The following is a 19881-nucleotide window of genomic DNA, read 5'->3' as shown; positions in this document are numbered from 1 at the left end:
CGACTCATTCAATCCTGTCCGTCAAAAGAGAAATTCCAAACCTTTGCAGAATATATACAATTCCTACCTAGATGATAATCACAAATAAGCTTGTCCGGCACATAATAGGCAATTACCCTTTGACGGCTCATAAATTCAGACATCTTCTGCATGCATGCAGAAGATATTAGGTGACTTATGAGCACATTACAAATCCTGCAGACAATGGAAATCAAAGTTTATTGTAGATGGGGTGCCAAAGGTTCCACTCAGGTCTTAAAAGCCACACTGAGAACAAAAAAAAAGCAACTCTTGTGATTAATGCAGCTGCATAATGAGAGAACACAACAGCACAAAGTGTTCCGTCTGAACCCATTAATGACATGAAGTGATATTCCTGAAACATTACTGTAGATCTCTGCTGTTATACTTTGAACCATCCCTGTTTGAGCTTTTAATTTTATGCATACATAAAATGCAATTACACAAAAAAGAGTGATTTAGTTAATGTCAATTCTAATAGCGGGCAACACACGTATATTTGCATGTCTGCTGTTGTGCAGCGCCCACGCAAACACACAGTGCTGTCTTCCCGGGAAAATGACAGCATGCCATTATGGCCACTTGACAGAGCCTGTCACCACTATGCTCTTGTCACCCTGTACAAGTACTCTCTGCTTGCCAGCCTGACAGCATTCCACCTCCCCTACCAATATTACATCTCCATGTACTTGATAAATCCACTCTGAATTGCATCCCATTCTATTCAAACGATGCCCTGAATCGATTGCATTCCAAATTCATATTTTCGCTGCTTAATGCAATGCAGCCAGCAGGCCCTTATCAAGCCCTTCTGCTCCTAGGGGGAGGCAGTGGACCATGGCATATTCCAGAGACAGGGTAACGAAGGTTTAGTGAATGGGGGGATTATGTCTGCCAATCAGAGAGTTGGGATGGGAGGCCTGGGTGTCAGGGAAACAATGTCTAATCCTTCCTAAGCAGTCTCCTCGGCAGCAGAGGGTGCCGGGTGAAATCAGGATGAAGGGACGACCAGGGGAGCCAGACACAACAGGTAACACATTACTGTCAGGCTCTGCTGTCAAATTAAAACGAACAATACTGGTAACAGTTTGTACGGGGGAGCTTTATGATATGATAAACAGCAGTGAGAGGTGAAAATAAAGGTATTAGCATGTATGTTTTTGTGTGACTAATAATAGCTAAAAATGAAAATAACAAATGGAATCTGAATTGCTCATAAACTACATTTAAAATGTTGATGAAAAGCCACTGAGGGCAGGACATGTTATATGAATCAGTGGCAATTTTCCTTTGCCTGAGTTCCTTTTTGAGGAAATAATTCATCATTTCATAAAAAAAAAAGAAGAAAAATAATACTCATTGTGATGAAAAAGAGCCCCAAGCTACATAATTATTGATTTTTTTTCTTTTTCAGTAGAGAGGTGATTAAGTCAACACTGCAGCAACAGCAACTGTATCAACACGTTCATCCTGTTTCTGGACAGTGGGCGCTTTTTTCTTTTTTGTTTAACATGCTTGTGAGGAAAAAAAAAACAAGTTTAAAGTGCTGTCCATGGTGCTGAACAGACTGAGCACTGCAACCATGAGCACATGAATGCAGCCACATGAGCAACACATCTGGTCATCTCCCATCTACATCTGGTAAGAAATGTAGAAGAGCAAGATCTTCAGTGAGCTAAAGACAATTTCTTTTTCTTTTAATTACTGAACAAACAAACTGACCTGAAAGGACAACACAATTTAATACTGTTTTACTTTGTCTATATGAGTTTGACCCTGCCACCGTCCTAGCTTCAGACAGTGTTCTGGGGACCTTATTTTCCTCTGAGAACAGCTGGTTTATTCAGTTTTGAGTTTGTATTATTACCTCATTAATATTGTAAATATCAAAATTATGAGTTTGTATTTCTTTTCCTACAAAAAAACTACAAAGTGCCCCTTTAATCATCAGGCAGGTAAAGTTTGCTTGGTTATAACAGAGTACCGCAGCCGAAAAAGGCAAATGATAGCAGAGGTGTGTCGTACCTCTGAAAAAAAAACACAGCAGATGACTCAGCACACAGAGGCATCCAATTTCAGTTTTGGAGTTGGAAGTCGTTATGCAAGACTTTTTAAGTCTTGAGGTGGGCAGAACAGTGGGGCGCAACACCTTAGTTCATTTATCCTGACTGGCATCAGTAGCATAGTGGTTGCATGTGTGTGTGTGTGTTTGTACTGCATGTGTGTGTGTGAGAGGTGATCGAGCCTCAAAAAAGGGACGCCCAGCAAATGTGCTTTGGAAAGCCGGGTATTCATCATCCTTCTCCACACGGTGTGAGCTCCAAAGAGCGAAAGAGGGGAGATGAGAGGAGAGGAGTGCAGAGATGGGAAAATATAGGTCTGAGATCAGTGATAACAAGGCAATCTCACACATGGTTTCATGTGAGATGGCGGCGGAATTTTAAAGAAGAACCCCTATAGGACATCTCCATGTCAATCATGGCATGAGAAAAGAAGCAAAGGTCCCTGAGTGTTTTACCTTTTCTACTTTGCAAAGCCCGCGCTGCCGTTGTGAAGAAACCGGGCCTAATAATAACAGCTCCTAGAACTGATTCACATTGCCTCTTTTGTTATTGCAGGGCTAAATGCTTTTCTATTGTCAATGTTTTCAAAAGGGGCTTCACAAACAAGCCTTGACGAGTGCAACAAAACCCATCTATTACCACCAATACAAGGCATTACTCAGATTCACTCTCATTCATTATAGCCTCCCAATATAAAAGCTAGACGTGCAGTGTGATGAATGCTCTCTCCATTAATGGAAACACTGCAAGGCATCTATCCATCTCTTTTATCAAGCTTGTCTCAAATGAATGAAGCGAAAGTTGTGCAAAATTAAAACAATCCATTGTGTGTCTGCAGGAGCGCTGGCAAGCAGAAAGCTTTTCCAAGCAAAATAAAAACCAGCAAAATTTTCTAAAACATCCAAATGGCAATCAAATGGGTAATGATATTTCAGTTTTGAGCAGCTCCCATCACGCAAAACAATGCCTGCCTTATTTTGCTGCGGCAGCGAGAGACATGGAGGGGGTAAGAGATGGAAAATGACAGTGGGGAGAGAAGCAGGACGGAATGATAAAGAGAGAAAATGACACGGTAAAGGGAAAGAAAAAAAGTTGGAGGAGAAAAAAAACTAAGACATCAGAGCCAAAGATAAAGTAAGAGGGAAAAAAACAGCGGGGAGAGTGATGAAAAAAACCAAAACAAAGATAACAGCGTTCTGAGGGGGTGAGGTGAGAGAGGGATGAAAAAGAGACACATCCAAACTGATAAACAGAGAGAAATCAAGCTGTTGGTTTTCAGCACCGGGCCCAGGATATTCATAGACACAGGGAGAATTTAAAAGCATACACTGTAATGTATGCTCACATGAAAAGCATATTCCTGTATATCTGTTTCCTGACCCTTTTTAGCTGAAACACCCCCCAAAATATATATTTTTCATTTAAATGTCCATGTTTAAGTCATGTTATTTGCCTTTGTGCTACATTACATCACTTAGGAGAGCAGAAGACATTTACACCATTTACCCATTAGCCTATTTTAGCCTTCTATTCGAAATGTTAGCCTATTTGTTACATTTAGCTAACTGTTTCTAGATTTTAAACCATTTATACATTAAAATTAGCTAGAATAAGCTATAATTTAATTAAGCTACATTTAGCTTACTATTTCAACTGTAGCCTATATCCATTATATTTAGGCTAGGCTAAGTATTATTTAGCCACCTGCTAGCTAACTGATACAGCCATCTAATAACTTCAAGCTAACTGTTTATCTATTACATTTAGTTAATTATTTCAACTATATAGCCGTGACTTTGAGCATACTATTTCAACCTATTCATTAAATTTAGCTAACTATTTGAATTGTGTAGCATTTTTCGCATTGTTTAGGGTACTATTTTAACCCTTAATCGATAACATTTGATAACTGTTTTAAAAGTATAACTATAACATTATAACATTTAGCTACATCTTTAGCCATTACATTTAGCTATTTAGCTACATGTTTAGCCATGACTTTAAGCTAACCATTTCAAGTGTCTATTATGTATCTATTACATTTAGCTATTTCAAAAGCTTAGCCATGATTTTGGCTATATTATTGTTACTATATTACTACATTATGTTTAGCTATTTAGCTAAATATTTCAACATTTGATTCCTTTATAATAAACCTCAAGCTATTTACACTGTATGTTTATTACATTTAGCTATTTCATAAGCTTAGCAACAACTTTTAGCCAACCCTTTGATTACTTTAAGCTAACCATTAGAAGTGCTTAACCATACCTTTTGGCTAACTAAGCTATTTCAATAGTTTACTAACAATTTCTACCAGAAAGCATTGGAGTTGCTCGAACTAGGCTCGGTAAACTCACCCTGAAAGGTTAAGTGCATAGTCAGCAAGACATGACATGCTGTGCTTGTTTAGTTGTAGCAATTGGATGCCAAGAACCACAAAAAGTCTCGGAGGACCTGACATCAAACCATAGCTCAGTCTACTTCCATCTATTCTCCTCCCTAACCACTTTTCCCACCACAGGAGCCATTACACATCGTTTCTGGAGTCAAAGTAAGTTCCTTACCAGTATCATGTGACCAGTGGAGATGTCCATGTTGGACGGCACTGGCTCCTCACACCAGGAGGAGGTGCTGCTGCGTGTGGACGGGCTGGCTGCGGGGCCATCGCTGAACTGGGACGAGACACTGTTGAGTCGAGAGTGGCGCAGGGTCTCCGGCCGCTCGACGCGCTCTGATGTCCGGATCGCCATACGCTGGCGACAAAGCTCCTGGAGATAACAGGAGATAATTATGAATCAAAAATGTAGTGCTTTTTTTCTCCAAACTCTTTGCAATGTTTCATTTATTTATCATCCTTTAATGCACATAACAACAGTTTTATGTAGGTTATGTGCTTATCCTCGTTGTTAGGGGTTCAGTTCTGTAAATGCACCTTGTAAAATCCTGTATCTCGGCTGACTTGATCTGTCCTCTCTCGCCTGTAGATTAATGGCTTATCCTCTTGGATTATGGAGCTTATACTAATTATGTCAAAAATACATGGTTGAGGAACCCTACACGATTCACAGAATAAACTCAGTGTGCTACACCTGGTTGCAACGCAGCAACTGTATTCATTGTTTAAGAAAGGAGGTTCAAGTTAAATTCTGCACAGTCAAGTGCTATGGAGCATAAAACTATACTCTTTAAAAATCTGAATTTGTAAATATGGAACCATATCCATCCATCAATCAAATAGGACTTGTAAATTCATAACCACAGAGAATTGTATAACCACAGAGAACCCAAGGAGATCAAAATGCATTGGCACTATTGTAAAGTATAATTTTCTATTTTGATTGATATCTCCAGGTTTCTGAGACTTGCTAAAAGACCCACTGCGTCGAAGATTACACTTCTCCCAATGACTCAGCTTTTCTCCCATCATGCCTCAGTGCAGAGACGGGGCATCAAAAAATTCGAGGACTAGGCATTATCTACTCTAATATACACAAAATGAAAAAAAAAAAAAAAAAAAAAAGCCCTGTTTGCAATATTTGTGCAACCTTATGCATGTGTAAACAAACGAACAAACACACACACACAAACATAAAACACAGTAACAGATTTCCTTCATAACATTTCTGAGTGAAATTCATGATCTGTGAACCCCATTTGTTTGGTTTCGGGGGGCGAAGCCAGTCATCTCCACAGATTTCATTTCCATACTCGATTAATAACGGCGAGGGCAGGGCAGGCCAGAGAAAATGCCTTGTGAAAGCACATGCTATCTCATGATCTATCATTGTGATATTTCCCTCTGGAGCACAGGCCCCTCTAAGCCCTGGTCTTGGATCAGCTTTCCCGCCGTCAAGACTTTAATGATTAGAGCCATGAAGCGGTGCCCTGGGCCTTGGCCTTGGGGCAATATCCAGGTCCACCTCATAACTCATCCTACTTCTCGTGCTGTAGCGGATCTGAGAGATCTTCCCAGGAGCGGGCAGTGGGATGCAGTTAGCACAAGAGAAGGTCAGAGGAGAGACACACGGAGCCCAGAGAGGAGCACTGGTTGCAGGATTATAGTTACACTAGTGTCCTCTGCTTTTTTTTCAAACAACCAACGAGAATGAAACAGGCCAAGAGGAAACAAGTGTGTTTCCATCTGACAGCATGTGTCTCCCAAAGCACACAAACAACTGTATCCATCAAATATAGAGAGCACACCCACGTGAACGCCTGACAAAGCAGTTATCCTATCCCTAAAGAATAAACAGGTGCCATATATAACCTGAAATTTGCACAGAAAGGAATCATGACAAAAGATACTTACAATAAACTAAAATTCTTAACTCTTGAATTTTTTGCTTCTTTTGCATCTCTGTGGCCACTGTTACAACATCAGTTTCTGACAGACAGAGCAACCCTGTGAAAACCCGATTAAATATTGAAAATGTTAACGCGACATGCAGATAAATATGTTCTGAGTACCATGCTGGGCACAGCTGAGCCCCAGCGCTGAAAATCAATACCGCCCTGGCTGCCCATGGCCCTGGAGGAACAGAGGGAATAGGTCACAGTGGCGGCCTGCTCCCCTGTCTCACTAACACGCCAACACACACTCACAGCTACACACACACTTATCAGGCATGGCCGAGCACTGAACAATGGACGGAGTGAATGTCTACTGGAGCAAAAAATGCAATAAATAAAGAGCATAGGAGTAAGGTTTTTCACAAAAACGTGATTTCTGATATTCAATAAATGGACTGAATAATAAATCGATGAATAAAATAAAGCTAATCGGTCTCATCACAAACCAAACCAAACCAACACAAAAGCAGGAAGAAGAGAATTACTCAAACATAACAAACACTCCCACAAACCAATCAGAAAATCTCCCATATCTGAACAGAATGTGTGATCATCCAATAGCAGAGCTCAGGCCAAGTGTCTCGGCCCCTGATTGGCTCACAGCGAGGGGGGGCTGGACTAACCTGATAGGTTGCGGTGGCATCAGTACTGGTGTCAGTCCCCAGGCTGGCCAGCTTCTCCTTCATGCGGAGGTGGGAGCGCTGGCGCACGCAGAAGAAGGTAGCGGACACCGCCAGCGCCACCAGGATGAAGAGCATGCAGAGGACGGAGAGCACCAGGAACTGGCCCGACTCCACCCTGGTCTCCTTCACCACGGGGATCTGGGTCAGGCTGCCCCTCTGGAGGACACACACAAACAGAGAGAGAGAACACACTGTCAGACCGGTAAAAAGGATGTGTCACTTCGCTGATTGATGTGGTGTTTTTTGATATACAGCAAACTCCGTATCAAGACTGCAGTGCATCAGTTTCCACCTGGAGCCTCAACAGCGCTGCGAGTACTACCTCCACTTCCTCTCCCACCGCTGTCTGACCCACCCCCACTCATTAGCCAGCTCTAATACTGGCCTTATAATATGCATTCAGGCCCAGTCAACCACTATTACCAGCCCCTGTCCAGTGCTGTCTTCACACTGTGCCCCACTATAGATATTTACAACCCCATTTAGTGCTGGCATGGGGCGGGCTGGCACTGTGCAGCTACAGGAGGTTGGGATACTAAAAGCTTGTGCTTAATTAGCTCCTCTGGTCCTGAGTTTGGCTGGATTAGGCCCTGAGCCCAAGCCGACACAGCTACAGGCAGAGACACAGGCGGAGACACAGGCAGCCCAGACTGGACCCTTCATGTCATCCACCACCAGTTGAATAGAAAAGCCTTTTCAAATATTCACACTCACACCACATGTTAATTCGAACAGGAAAGTATAGGGTTCGTCTCACCGTGCGGACTTGTTTTTAATGCGGTTTAATATCACCTAAGAGATTTTTATCAGCTTAAGGTTAAAGAACCGGCCTCTGTGTTGATAATTGGTCCACTCATGGCCATTTACTGTAATGATAAAATCCCTGTGGGCCCAACTGATGCCGAGTATTTTGAGAGCATAACAGCCATAATTAGGAGGGGGGGGGGGATAGTTAATGAAACCAAAAATGTAGCTACGGTTAAAAGATTTTTCTGTGCTGGTTGCATGAAATATAGACAACCTGCCGAAGCCAGTGTTTTTCATTTTAACTCTCAGATACCATTCTCTCTTTTCACATAAATCACCCTCGCTGTCCTCTCAGACTGACACAGAAAACATGGGGTTTGGGTATAAAGCCAGTTCTCCACAGTCTAATTTCATCAGCTGCATGCATGCCAATAGCTATACATCTGTAAAGGGCAATATCAATAACGTCGCACAAATACATGAGCAGGCTCCTAATTGTCTGCACGCAATATTGAAAGACGGATGGGTGAAGGGAATCAAATCTACAACGTGAAAAAGAAAAAAAAAAATGGCAGAGCTCTGACATTTAGCCTGAGGGGTCTAATGGGGCCGGCTGAAGGATGGCTACATCTTGTTACACCATTTTGAAAACAAGACACTTCACCTCGGACCAGTAGCGGTATGGTTTGACCTTGTGGCTGTGTAATTGCCAATGTTTTTAGCGGCCGTGCGGCTGCCCAGGTCTTTTCGATTACTGTGTTGGGCCTGGGCGACGGCTGCTTGCTGATTGCGATTGCTGTGGCTCGAGCATGTAGTTTCAATCAAGCATTAAGAGGTTAGACAACAACTGAGAGGTCTGGAGAGGCTCGCGTACGGATAACCCGGAGAGGGAGAAAAATGGCCTGGATCCAGCGACTCCAACGTACAGCGACAACAGCAGGAGCGACGTTTAGAAATTAACACAATTTTCTTTGCGAGGGCACTTGTTGAGAATCTTTTTCAAGCCAGTATCCTCTTTGACATAATCACACTGAGTAATCAGGACTGAATATAGCACCTGAGAACCCTCAGTAGGTCTAACACACAGCATGTCATATTGGTGTGCTCGCTGCCTCTGAAGCCAAAGTGCCCCCTACAGACCCACTGCTTCAACTCTAAGTGATCTCATTTGACTAAAGTATTTTCTATATTCTGCAAAAGAAATTTAAAAAAAAGTCTTATCGATTTTAATCAAACACATGGCCTCTCCACAATCTGTGCATGCTCTGGAAAATATATTCAGGTAAACACCCCGAGAATGAATTTTTAAAAAAAAAAGCGTTTCCACAGTGGGGAGCAAACAGGCTTGAAATGCACTGCAAGCATAAAAGAGTGTTTGAAGGCGGTAATCGTGTTAGAAAAGAATCCAGAGGAGACAGAGGAAGAGAGAGAAAAGGAGGAGGAGGAGGAGGAGGAAAAGGGAGGAGATGTGAGGATAAGAATTACCTTCATGGGCCTTTAGACTTCTGTCCCTTTGCTTTTTTTAAAATTTATTTTCTCATATTTGCTACGATTGGTTAAAAAAAAACAAGGCATGAAAAGAAATTGTTTATATATATAATTTTCAAAAACACAACAAAATATCAAAATGTCAAGTTAAGTCAAGAAATTATTTTTCAATCAATAAAATTAGACTAGTTATGACCACAATCCAAAACTTGCAAAAAACATTACGATCTGAATGTTGGAGCAGGATTTTGCATTGGAAATTTAAGTCTGACATGAAATACTACCGAGATTTTTCCCTCCATGATTTCTATTCCCAATCTATAAAATAATTTTCTTGATTCCTTTAAAATCATCTTCTATCTTCCACCTCTATTTTTTTTTTTGCAGGATCCAGACTGAAAGAAAGGATCACAGTTTCACAGACTTTCCTCCTCTGCCTCTCTCTTCTATTCACGTTGGCTCAGTCTGGTGAATTAGCCAATCTGAGAGGAGACACAAGGGGCCAGATGGATTTCGGTAGCTCTGGATTATTCAAATGATAGAGGAAAGGTCAGGCTGAGAGGTGTTGTAAGGGCGGCTGGCAATCCTTTCACTCACATCACAATACCTTGAAGGAGTACAAGATGAAATATCCTTTTCCAAACACACAGCTGCCAAACCTCGACCAAGAAAAAAAAAAAAAAGAGGAAAAGTTGCAGCTACAATTGGAGATTTAGTTGATTTCAAATCAGCTACATTTAAATTAGTGCAATGCAATAAAATGTGATTTATAGCTCTGAGATTAATTTAAAATTAAGGCTGTGTTTCACCAAGTAATCAATAAAATTGTATTTGCAGCAGAAGTGGACACATTTTTAAAACAAATATGTAAACTCTTAAAAACCTTTTAAATTAATCACTACATTTTGAGAGAAAAGCAGTTTCATGGGCAAACAGATTACCACAGAAAGCTGCAACATGCTGTTTTTAATTTTCTATTTCTAATTAATCAATCCTTGTCTAGATTTTTGGAAATAAATCAATGAGGGTTCAGCTGCACACGATTTATATAAAATCAAGATAATTGCTATTTTTTCTTTTCTTCTTCTTCTCCTTATTTTAATTTTTTTTTTTTTTTTTAGCTCAACACATGATGAAAGAGAATAATGTATGCAGACACAGAGCGGATTTAGCAGCTTTCAGTTGTTTTTCGGGGTTTTGTGAGTTGGAGCTGCTGCACCTGCACTCAAACTTTGTCCCCCGCAGCCAGATGTGCTCACAGCAAACCACCGGCCTCAGGGCGCAGTTTTAACGAGAAAGTGTCGATGAGATTGACTAATTGTTTGCATGCGTAATTTTTTTCCTCCGATTTTTATCCCACAAGCCTTTTTGGAGACTCGATCTCCGTCAGGCTATCGCAGGAGAAGGGATGAAACAAAATGAAACCATGAGCTCCCTAAAATATTCCGCAACACGCTAGAAATCACTTTCATTCACGTCGGAGGGCAAAAACCAGCTTGCGACGAGCTGTGGATGATAGAAGTTTTCTAAGCCGGTCCCTTTCCGGCGCATTTTTACGCATTGGACGCATTAGAACTTGCACTGAAAAAAACAGGAGAGAGACACATTTAAAGCCAGGAGATAATTACCTAAATCCATGTCGCGGGGCTGAGCGCACATTTCGCAGTAAATGGACGCTGCTGCTGCTGCTGCTGTGGCTTGTATTCCAGAGAGCATGGTTTAACCACTGACGCCCGCCGCAGCTCCAAGAAGCGTCTTGTCGGTGCGTCCCGGCCGCCCACTCAGTCCGCTTCTCCCAAAAAGTTCCCCTTTGCGCGGGTCCCATGCGTTTTCCCCCCAGCGCCAACAAAAGAAGCGCGGCTTCAACACGGAGATGAAGAAAAAGAAGACGACGAAGGGGGGGAGAGAGAGAGAGAGAAGAAAAAAAAAGGAGAGTCGGAGAGAATAAGAAAAGGGGAGAGAAGAATGTGGGATATGCCCGCCTGATTTTCCGAGCCTCGGAAGAATGTGCAGAAGCCCCACTAGTGAGTCCTTTCAGCGTCTCCGTGCCAATGAAAAGAGATGGGGAGGTGGCGGGGCTGGGTTTTTTGCGATCATTTAGTTAAGGCTGAGCCCCTCCTTATATTCAGCAGCTCAGGAGTCCCCGTCCATTGCACATGTCATATCCACCGGTTGCTATAGCGATGCCTCCACATGTTGTCGACAGTGAATGTTCAAGGAGCGATGCCTGGCTAATAGGCTTGCGGACCGAGGGGCGATATGAATGGACACAGGGCTAGACACTCATTTGTTGAGCTACTAGGGGTCTCTGTGTTCGGTGTGTGAATTGCTGTTTTCTCAGGCTCTCCTTTTCCTCCGCTCCCTCTCCCAGGGATTCAGTTATGTGAGCAGAATAAGGGAGATGGGGCAGTCTATTCTTCAAAGTAGGCTTTTTTGGCATTCAAAGCTGAAGTGAGCGCTATAATAAGAGGCTACCGCACAGTACAGTAGTTGTAAACTATATGAATGCTGCATGGGACACTGGGTGCAGTCTGGAAAAATGCTCTGCCTAAAGTAAATTGTGTGTAATTGGCTAAAGTCTTTTCTCTGCTTCCCCCCAGGATGTTGCCGGAATAAAGAGGAGAGAGAGAAAAAAAAGAAGAAAAAAAAATGGAGGAAAATTGCAAGTTTAACAAGTTTTAAAGATAAAACTCCACCAAAAAAAAAAAAAAAAAAAAGCTATCCTAATTAGCAATCAGCCTGAAAAAAAAATGATCCAATGGAGAGCAACAGCTGCACTTAGCAGGGAGAGAGAGAGAGAAAGGGGGATTATGGAGAGCACGGGGAGAGAAAAGGAGAAAGAAAAAGAAAAGGGGCGGTGAAGAGAGGAGAACGGGGGTCCTGTCAAATGCAGATGACGAGTCTTGGGGAGGGGAGGAGGGGGGGAGGCGAGGTAGCTGTGTGATGGGGAGGGGTGGGGAGGGTGTTGTGGCGGGGGGGGGGGGGGGGGGGCTCTCCAGTTTATTTTTTCCATTCAGAGAGCACCCCCTCCTCTTCTCTATTGTCCCTCTGTGTGACAGCTGGAGTTGGCAATGTGAAGGGGAGAACAAAAACGAGCTCGCTGTCCAGCCCGGGTCCGCATCGGACGCCACCCCACCTTCAAAAAAAAAAAAAGAAAAAAAGCAGAGCCAACCAGGCGGCCCGTGGGGACAGAATCTGAAGCAGAACACACTCAAACTGACTCAACATTTTTTTTTAAAAGCATCCCCGAAACTCCTTAAACGCCAGACCTTGTGTGTGATGCGGCTGCAAAACTGAAATTATCCACGCGCTTTTGTTATTCTATACTGTTTTTTGTTTTTTTTAGAGGAGCAAAGATTTGTTCCATCCTCACACGCCATAGAGTGACACTTTTCACGTCATGCTCTCCACACACACACTGGCATCCTTTTTTTTTTAGGAATTATTCAGAATCCGAATTCGGTTTCCTCGCCTGCTAGAGGGCACGAAAATGGTCCGACCACCCGTCGTCTGAGAGGCAAATTTTTATCTCGCGGCGTTCAGTTTGAATACAAGAAGGGGAAATCGGCTGCAGTGCTCACTGTTGCACGAAAAAGCAAGACGGATGCAGGGGTAATGCATGGTGGGAGACTTTTATCATGACTGCCAGTGAGTGGTTTTTATTACTGGAAAGAAAGAAAGAAATAGTGGCCCCCGGAAGTTAATCCCCAGAAAATCAGTCCCTACATTAAGTCAACCGTACGATCATATCTATCCTGTTGTCTGGCGAACTGGAAGAGAGAGCCTTGTTCACTCTTTTTTCCTACGAGATACCCCGGTCACCCACCTGTCAGCCATATCTAAATCCACACTCATCCAAACGAGAGCATTCCCCCTGACACCGCGGCGGATGGGAAGAGAAAAAGAAAATGTCTACCAGGGAGCAGATCTTCACCTGCTCTTTGAGAGGAAAACCTGACTTTGGCACCTGTTGTTTTTCGTCACTTGAACTCTGCGTAAATGGACACATCTTCTTCACACGTCCCAGCCACCACTACTACCCCACTACACGGTGCGATTTCACAACTCATGTCACATCTTCCAGCGAGGCCGGTGCTAATGGTTATCACACCAGGGAGGTTTGACGTGCATCGATTCGCTCTCACACACAAAAAAAAACCCCTACAAGCAGTCAAAGACAGAAAGAAGTCTCTCTTATGGTCACCGGCAATGTATGTATGTATGTATGTATGTATGTATGTATGTATGTATGTATATATATATATATGTATATATATATATATATATATATATATATATATATATATATATATATATATATATATATATATATATATATATATATATACACGCATGGATGCTGTCACGCCCACCTCCAGTAAGTACTTCCTCTGGGTAACACATGTTCGAACAGTCACCGTGAGTCCTGCAAAGGCTTATCTGTCCTCCTCTCCTGAGCTGCTCCGGTGTTTGCCTCCATGACACACTTCACATTTCTAATAAAAAAAGATGGAAACGCGGCGAGCGTGTTTAAACAACGGGAGAAAGAGGTATGCGGCACTTCGGCGCGTCGCTGAGAGAGAGTGGGCTGAGGAATGTTAAACAAATGTCATGATCAAGTGCACTACCTGAGATGGCAGAGCAGAAGCAGCCAGTGATGCTCGTTCGTACGAGTCTAGAAAAAGGGATGAAGAGACAATAACTCGCTCAGATGTTTGTTTGCACCTGCGGGCTGCACAATTTTGAACATATTTACATGCCTTGTCCCTGCATGTGCAATCTGAATATACATGCGCAAGTGGAAAATACACATCCAGAATGCATGTGCACGTACTGCACATGTGTCTCTAAGCCTCCAAGGACACCTTAGCCTGGACTCGGAGAAGACAGAGATTGTGATATATTTGTGAAAACAGGAGAGAACACCAGCCCGGTAGCACACTGAGCCGGTGGTCCACATACCAATCACACTATAATGACATCAGCGAGAGGCTAATGCCATTTACACCGCTGCACGCCACAAGAAAACCAGCAGCTGCAACGTGTACCTGCAGGCTGAACTAACTCGTGATACCGTTAACACCAAAAATAGTTGGGATTTCTGCTCGGCTCTTTGAAACAGGGTGTAATAAATTATTCATAATAATATCTGAGAAAGACTGTTGCTGCAGCTCCATTTGGGAAGGTGTTGGAGGATTAGCTCCGAACTGTAATGCAGAGAGAAATGTATGCAAAACAAAACACATTTGGGTGTTCTGGGGAGATTTCTTTTTTCCATCAGATCAGATCCACCAGCTGTTATTGTTATGATATTACAAGATGTGTGTGAGAGTAAAAGATCTAGACTAATCTGGGGTTTTACTCTTTTCGCTTTAAATGTCCCATTTCCATGATTTTAACATTTATAATGAAACAGAGCTCTCATACAGGCAGAGGGCAAAGTTTGGTTTGAAGGTCTGTCTATTTGTATTCACGGTACAGTGATTACATGTTGTCGTATTGCTAGTTGGTACACTGCAGTTTGATTTTGCACTTATATTGAGATCAAACAGAAAAGGTGACACTTTGCTCTCCTATCTAAATTCCCTTTTCAGGATCACTTAAGGTGCAGAAGCTTGACAGTGAGGTGTCTTAAATGCATTGTGTCTCAGTGAGTGTGTGTTGAGAGGGAGCGAGAGAAACACCGTGTTTCCTAATGGATGATGTTCAAAGACACAAAAAGGTCCCATTTCTGGGTTTTACTTGAAACATTTGAATTGCTGCGTCTCATGCTCATCACTTGTTTAGAGAGGAACCATTCAAAAAGCCCCTGTGTGTGTCAGCCATGTCATTCTGGTATTTTCCCCAGATGAGCTTGTTCAAATAGACCTCTTTCTCATGTGAATCCCTGCCCAGGCATTGCCCATGCCAAGCAGTTCAAAGCAGTAAACATCAAGGTAAATGCTATGCCTGTCATCTTGACTATATTTAAAGCAGAGAGGCAAACCCACACACACACACACACACACACACACACACACACACAGCACAACAATGTGCACTTCAAAAAGAAACAGTGTTGTGGCGTCATAGCCTGGAGTAGGAAGTCACACCGTATCTGTGAAATGAGAAAAAGTGTTGTAATCTATGAGGAGGACAACAACGTGACACACATTTAGTGCTCATTTTAATCACTTTGCATGTTGTGCGGTCTATGGTTGTACTGATTATCTGTCATATACAGATCAAACTGACGGACTTATCTGTATCAGAAGGTGTAGGGTTATCAATATCATATCACCGTTGCAATATGAGACTATACGACATTTGCATTTTACATTCTAGGGCATTTAGCAGACGCTTTTGTCCAAAACGACTTACAGTAATTCATACATGCATTCATACACTCAGTAGCAGTTTGGGGTTCAGTATCTTGCCCAAGGACACTTCGACGTGCATACCAGGGGAATTGAACCAGCGACCTTTCGATAACAAGACGCTGGCTCAACCCCTGAGCCTTAGCCGCCCTATATTTAATATATCTTCATATCGCAATATGCAATAAGTATTGTCTTTTCCTGGGTTTAAAGGCTGCATTACAGTATAGTGATGTAATTTTCTGAACTCACCAAACTGCTCTACTGGTTCTAATACCTGTCTTTACCCACATCGTCATTACATCCACATTGTTGATGATTGTTGATCAAAATTCTGCTTGTGTTGGTATTTTGTGAACGTAGGCCAACCAACTGTTATTCCTACAATATTGTCACAATATCAGTTTCAAAATTTGGTCAAGATTTTAAAAGACCGATTAGTTAATTCCAGAAAAGTCAACGCTGTCAAGTAAATCAACGCCAAAGGTGATTTACTTAACCTTTTTGACTTAATTTGTTGAAAGTGCAGCCATAATTCCCAACTGGTTTTAGTCGGCAGCAATGATCCTTTCTACCTGCAGCTTTGTTGACAATAGTAACATGTCTGACGAGAATAACGCTCTAGCCGAAATTAATTAAAGTTAGCAAAGGTGCTCACACCTGAAAATTAAAATAAAATCAATTCAGTATCAAAGAAGATGTTTGCACTGTGGTCCGGGACAGCAAATTACACTCAGATATGAATTAATCACAATGACAAGAATTATTTTTCCAGATGTAATTAGTTTCTGATGAGGGATATTACGATCCTGGGGGTGAAAAATTCATTAGACAACAAATAAAATGGTCTGGTCCAGAATGTGATCTGAGTTTGCTAAAAATGCAAACCAATCACAAGAGGTAATTGAAGGTAATACTTCATTCTATTGAGTGAAAAGATAAAAGAAGAAACGCGACTAAAAAAAATCTCATCCAACACTTCCACATTAAAAAAACAGCAAAGAAAACACACAGGTTTTAATTGTTTTGTTAGAATAGAATCCACACTACTTTTAGACTATTATGTTCTCGGCAGGCTTTTTTATCTTGGGGAGAGATAAAACTGCAATTAATTTTGAAAGGGGGGAAAACAGTGAGACAATACATCAAGTCACACATGAATGGTGGCAGGCAGGGATATGTGGGCCGCTGCAGAATAACAGAGGTAGTCAAAGGTAGCATTCATAATTGAAACCCCAGTCACAAGAGACTTAGTGGGCTGGGAGACTCTGATACTGGGACTGACAGTAAAGGGACAAAGAAGTGTTCAGAGGAAGTGCAGAATAACTTCATAGGATATGTCCTCTCCACACCTGGGTCCACATACCATCTCAAAGCCTCTGAACACAGTATGTCTCAGTGGTGTTGAACTCAATTGTCCAAAGAGTTTCAACACAATCTCTGGGAAATGTAGAAGTGCTGCCGCTGGGAACTGAACTCAGGTCTTTATTGCGTTGGATGAGTGCTTTTTCCAGTGCACCCTCAGCGTGCTACCTTAACTGATAGTAATACTGGGATTAGACTGCCTGATAATAGCTTGGTTCAAGAGATATGGCAATGACAATTTGAAGAACATTTTGTCATTTTATCAAATGTAGCATGTTAATAGTTAATTGAACCCACGTTCAAACGCTCTTGTCATCTCTTGCCTAGTTCGTCAACATCTACAAGATGCTTCAAGATACTTTTGGCACCATGGTTGTTTATTGCCCATTGCAAATTCTTCCCATTAACTTGGGACATGGCATTCAGGTCATGAAAAAGTCTGTCATGTGTCTTTGCCAAGTCATGGCAAGAGTTTGAGGAAACATGATAACCCAATCAATGAACATAATGACCATCTCGAAAGACATTAATAATAACAATAATAATAATAATAATGATAATAATAATAAATTTTATTCGATGGCGCTTTTCAAGGCACCCAAGGTCACCTTATATAGAATAAAAGCATAAAATAACAACAGCATAGATTATTAAAACCAAACATGTTAATGTCTTGGGCTGGTCCTTGAATAAGTGTACCTTTGGTTCATGCTGACTTACAGCTACAAACTAGAATGGTTGATGGATCCGCATCAAACTGTACTCACCCATAGATACCAGCAACCATAATACACTTGATTATTTTCATCAAGGTCCATGTCGTATCTCGCAATGTGACAAAGTGAGAAAGATTCCTGGATCTGTCTCTTTACCCGGATTCAAACCAAGAGTTAAAGGGATCTATTCCTGGCTGAGACCCATTCTCTATCCAGTTTTGTGGAAATCACAGACAACCAACAAACCAAGCAACAAACGGACATGGCCGAAAAAATATCCTTGCCGGAGGTAATTACAAACTTCTATCCATCACAAGGTACTTGGACTCCAACTACATCAGACTAGATGAAAAGGTATACATCTGTGGTCCTATATATTGTGTCTGATATGGTACCCTCCAAAGGACTCCACACTCCAGATGTTAAGGTCCGCAATTTACTTAAAGTGGATCAAATGTGACGTGTTGTCTAGAGCTGTTGAACTGCTGTTGGATGTGACATCTCCAGCAAATGGCAGCAAATTGTCAATGAGGCCCCTGACCTGTTTGTGTATGGAAAACCTGATCAAATGGCTCCACTGGTCAGTTACACTAGAGGGTGTATTGATGGGTGTGAGCCACATTTGGCAATCAACGCTTTTTTTATGGCCAAATTTCCGCCATGTTTGCTCATATGAAAACACCAAATTTGATTTTGTCGAGTATACAGCCACCCTAACACAATTTGTATTTTAATACCCCCATAAGAATGTCTCTCAAAGGGTTTGTAGATCGTGATTCTTCCAGTTTCGACTAAATGAAAACACTCTATATTTCTGATCACACTAGGCTAATTTTTATTGGACAACCTACGCCACGTGTCTCCGACTGTACCTGGGTGTTGCTGGACTTGCGGCATATTGGGGCCGCCTGCCCGAGCATACGCCCCGATGATCAGCCACAGCTTTTGTAAGTGAAGATATAGATGTAGAACCACAGGAGGCAGCGCGTGATAGGCTAAGGGTCGTATCCCTGTAAATGCACACAGTCACAGCCTCATAAATTCCCATCAGTGTCTTCATTAAACATTTTCCCCTGTTATCACCATGACAACGCTGGCCCAGCGTGCGCCCACGGGGAGAGGCGTGTGTGCCTGTGTAACCCCGGGGGTAACTTAGGGGGTAACTTGGCACAGGCACCAACACCCAATACCTCTCCTCCAGACTCATACTATAGGGATGAGGATGGGGGGGGTTGTGGAGTGGCAGGCGGCCAGGAACGCAAGCTCTGTTCCACAGCGATCTCACTTGACAGGCACTGGCTGTGTCTGGACTGGAGGCAAGCGCTCTGATTTCTCTCTTTAATTACTGCAAATCGGAGGAGCCGCAGCCCATGCTAATGAAGCCACACCAATCAGCTGGGGAAGAGAGTCAGGGACCTGGCGCTGCAAAACAATCCGCTGCACGAACGGAGCTGACACTCCTGCCTGCCCAGCGCCACAGTGTCTCGCTGTCGGTCTGTCTGTCTCACAGCTCCAGCAGATTTATAAGAGTAGTCTGCCCCCGAGCCAAACCAAGCAGCGCCGCTCGACGAAAAGAAACCCCTGTGAATCCCTAATGAGAGCGCTGCCACAGCTGTAGTACGGTATCAGCCGCACACATCTCCCAATCGCTTCACGCCACAACCTCCGACTACAATACAAAGTACGGCTGATCTGAAATTCTGAAAGCAAAATTAATTATGCTTTATGTCAGGATTTTGATGGCTCTGTAACATAATAATACATTGAAAGCTCATTATTGTAAATGCATATAATCAATCGAGCCTATTTTCACCCACAAACATAATTACACTGTATGGCTTTTTTGTGAAGTCGTGAGGACGTCTTGTTTCCCTCCCTCTTCAAAATGAATAATGTAATGAATAATGACTGACATCTGATTGCATGTGTTCATGGACCTGGATTTCCAAGATCCTTTCGCCTTTTGTTGTTTCCGACAATGAAATGTAATTCCTTCTATTAGGTCTTGATGTTGATGAAGCTTTGAAAGATGACACATTTTATTTTCCTCAAAATTATACAGCGTGGGAGAAGTTTAGTTTGTCAATTC

General features: G+C 42.3%; 1 protein-coding gene across 2 annotated transcripts in view; it reads right to left on the bottom strand.

The window, feature by feature from the left end:
- ptprn2 (protein tyrosine phosphatase receptor type N2) overlaps positions 1-19881 on the bottom strand; it is a 136620-nt gene that overhangs the window by 24616 nt on the left and 92123 nt on the right. For both annotated transcript variants that reach the window (XM_030397896.1, XM_030397894.1), the window contains 2 exons: positions 7061-7276; positions 4652-4855 (listed from right to left, as the gene is read on the bottom strand). In XM_030397896.1, the coding sequence (XP_030253756.1) occupies positions 4652-4855; positions 7061-7276 (420 nt within the window). The remainder of the gene's footprint in view (positions 1-4651; positions 4856-7060; positions 7277-19881) is intronic.

Source organism: Sparus aurata, chromosome 19 (assembly GCF_900880675.1).
Source record: "Sparus aurata chromosome 19, fSpaAur1.1, whole genome shotgun sequence".
In the NCBI taxonomy this organism is placed as follows: Eukaryota; Metazoa; Chordata; class Actinopteri; order Spariformes; family Sparidae; genus Sparus; species Sparus aurata.
The sequence above is the reverse complement of the archived record's forward strand: the minus strand, read 5'-3'. Positions and strand labels throughout refer to the sequence as shown.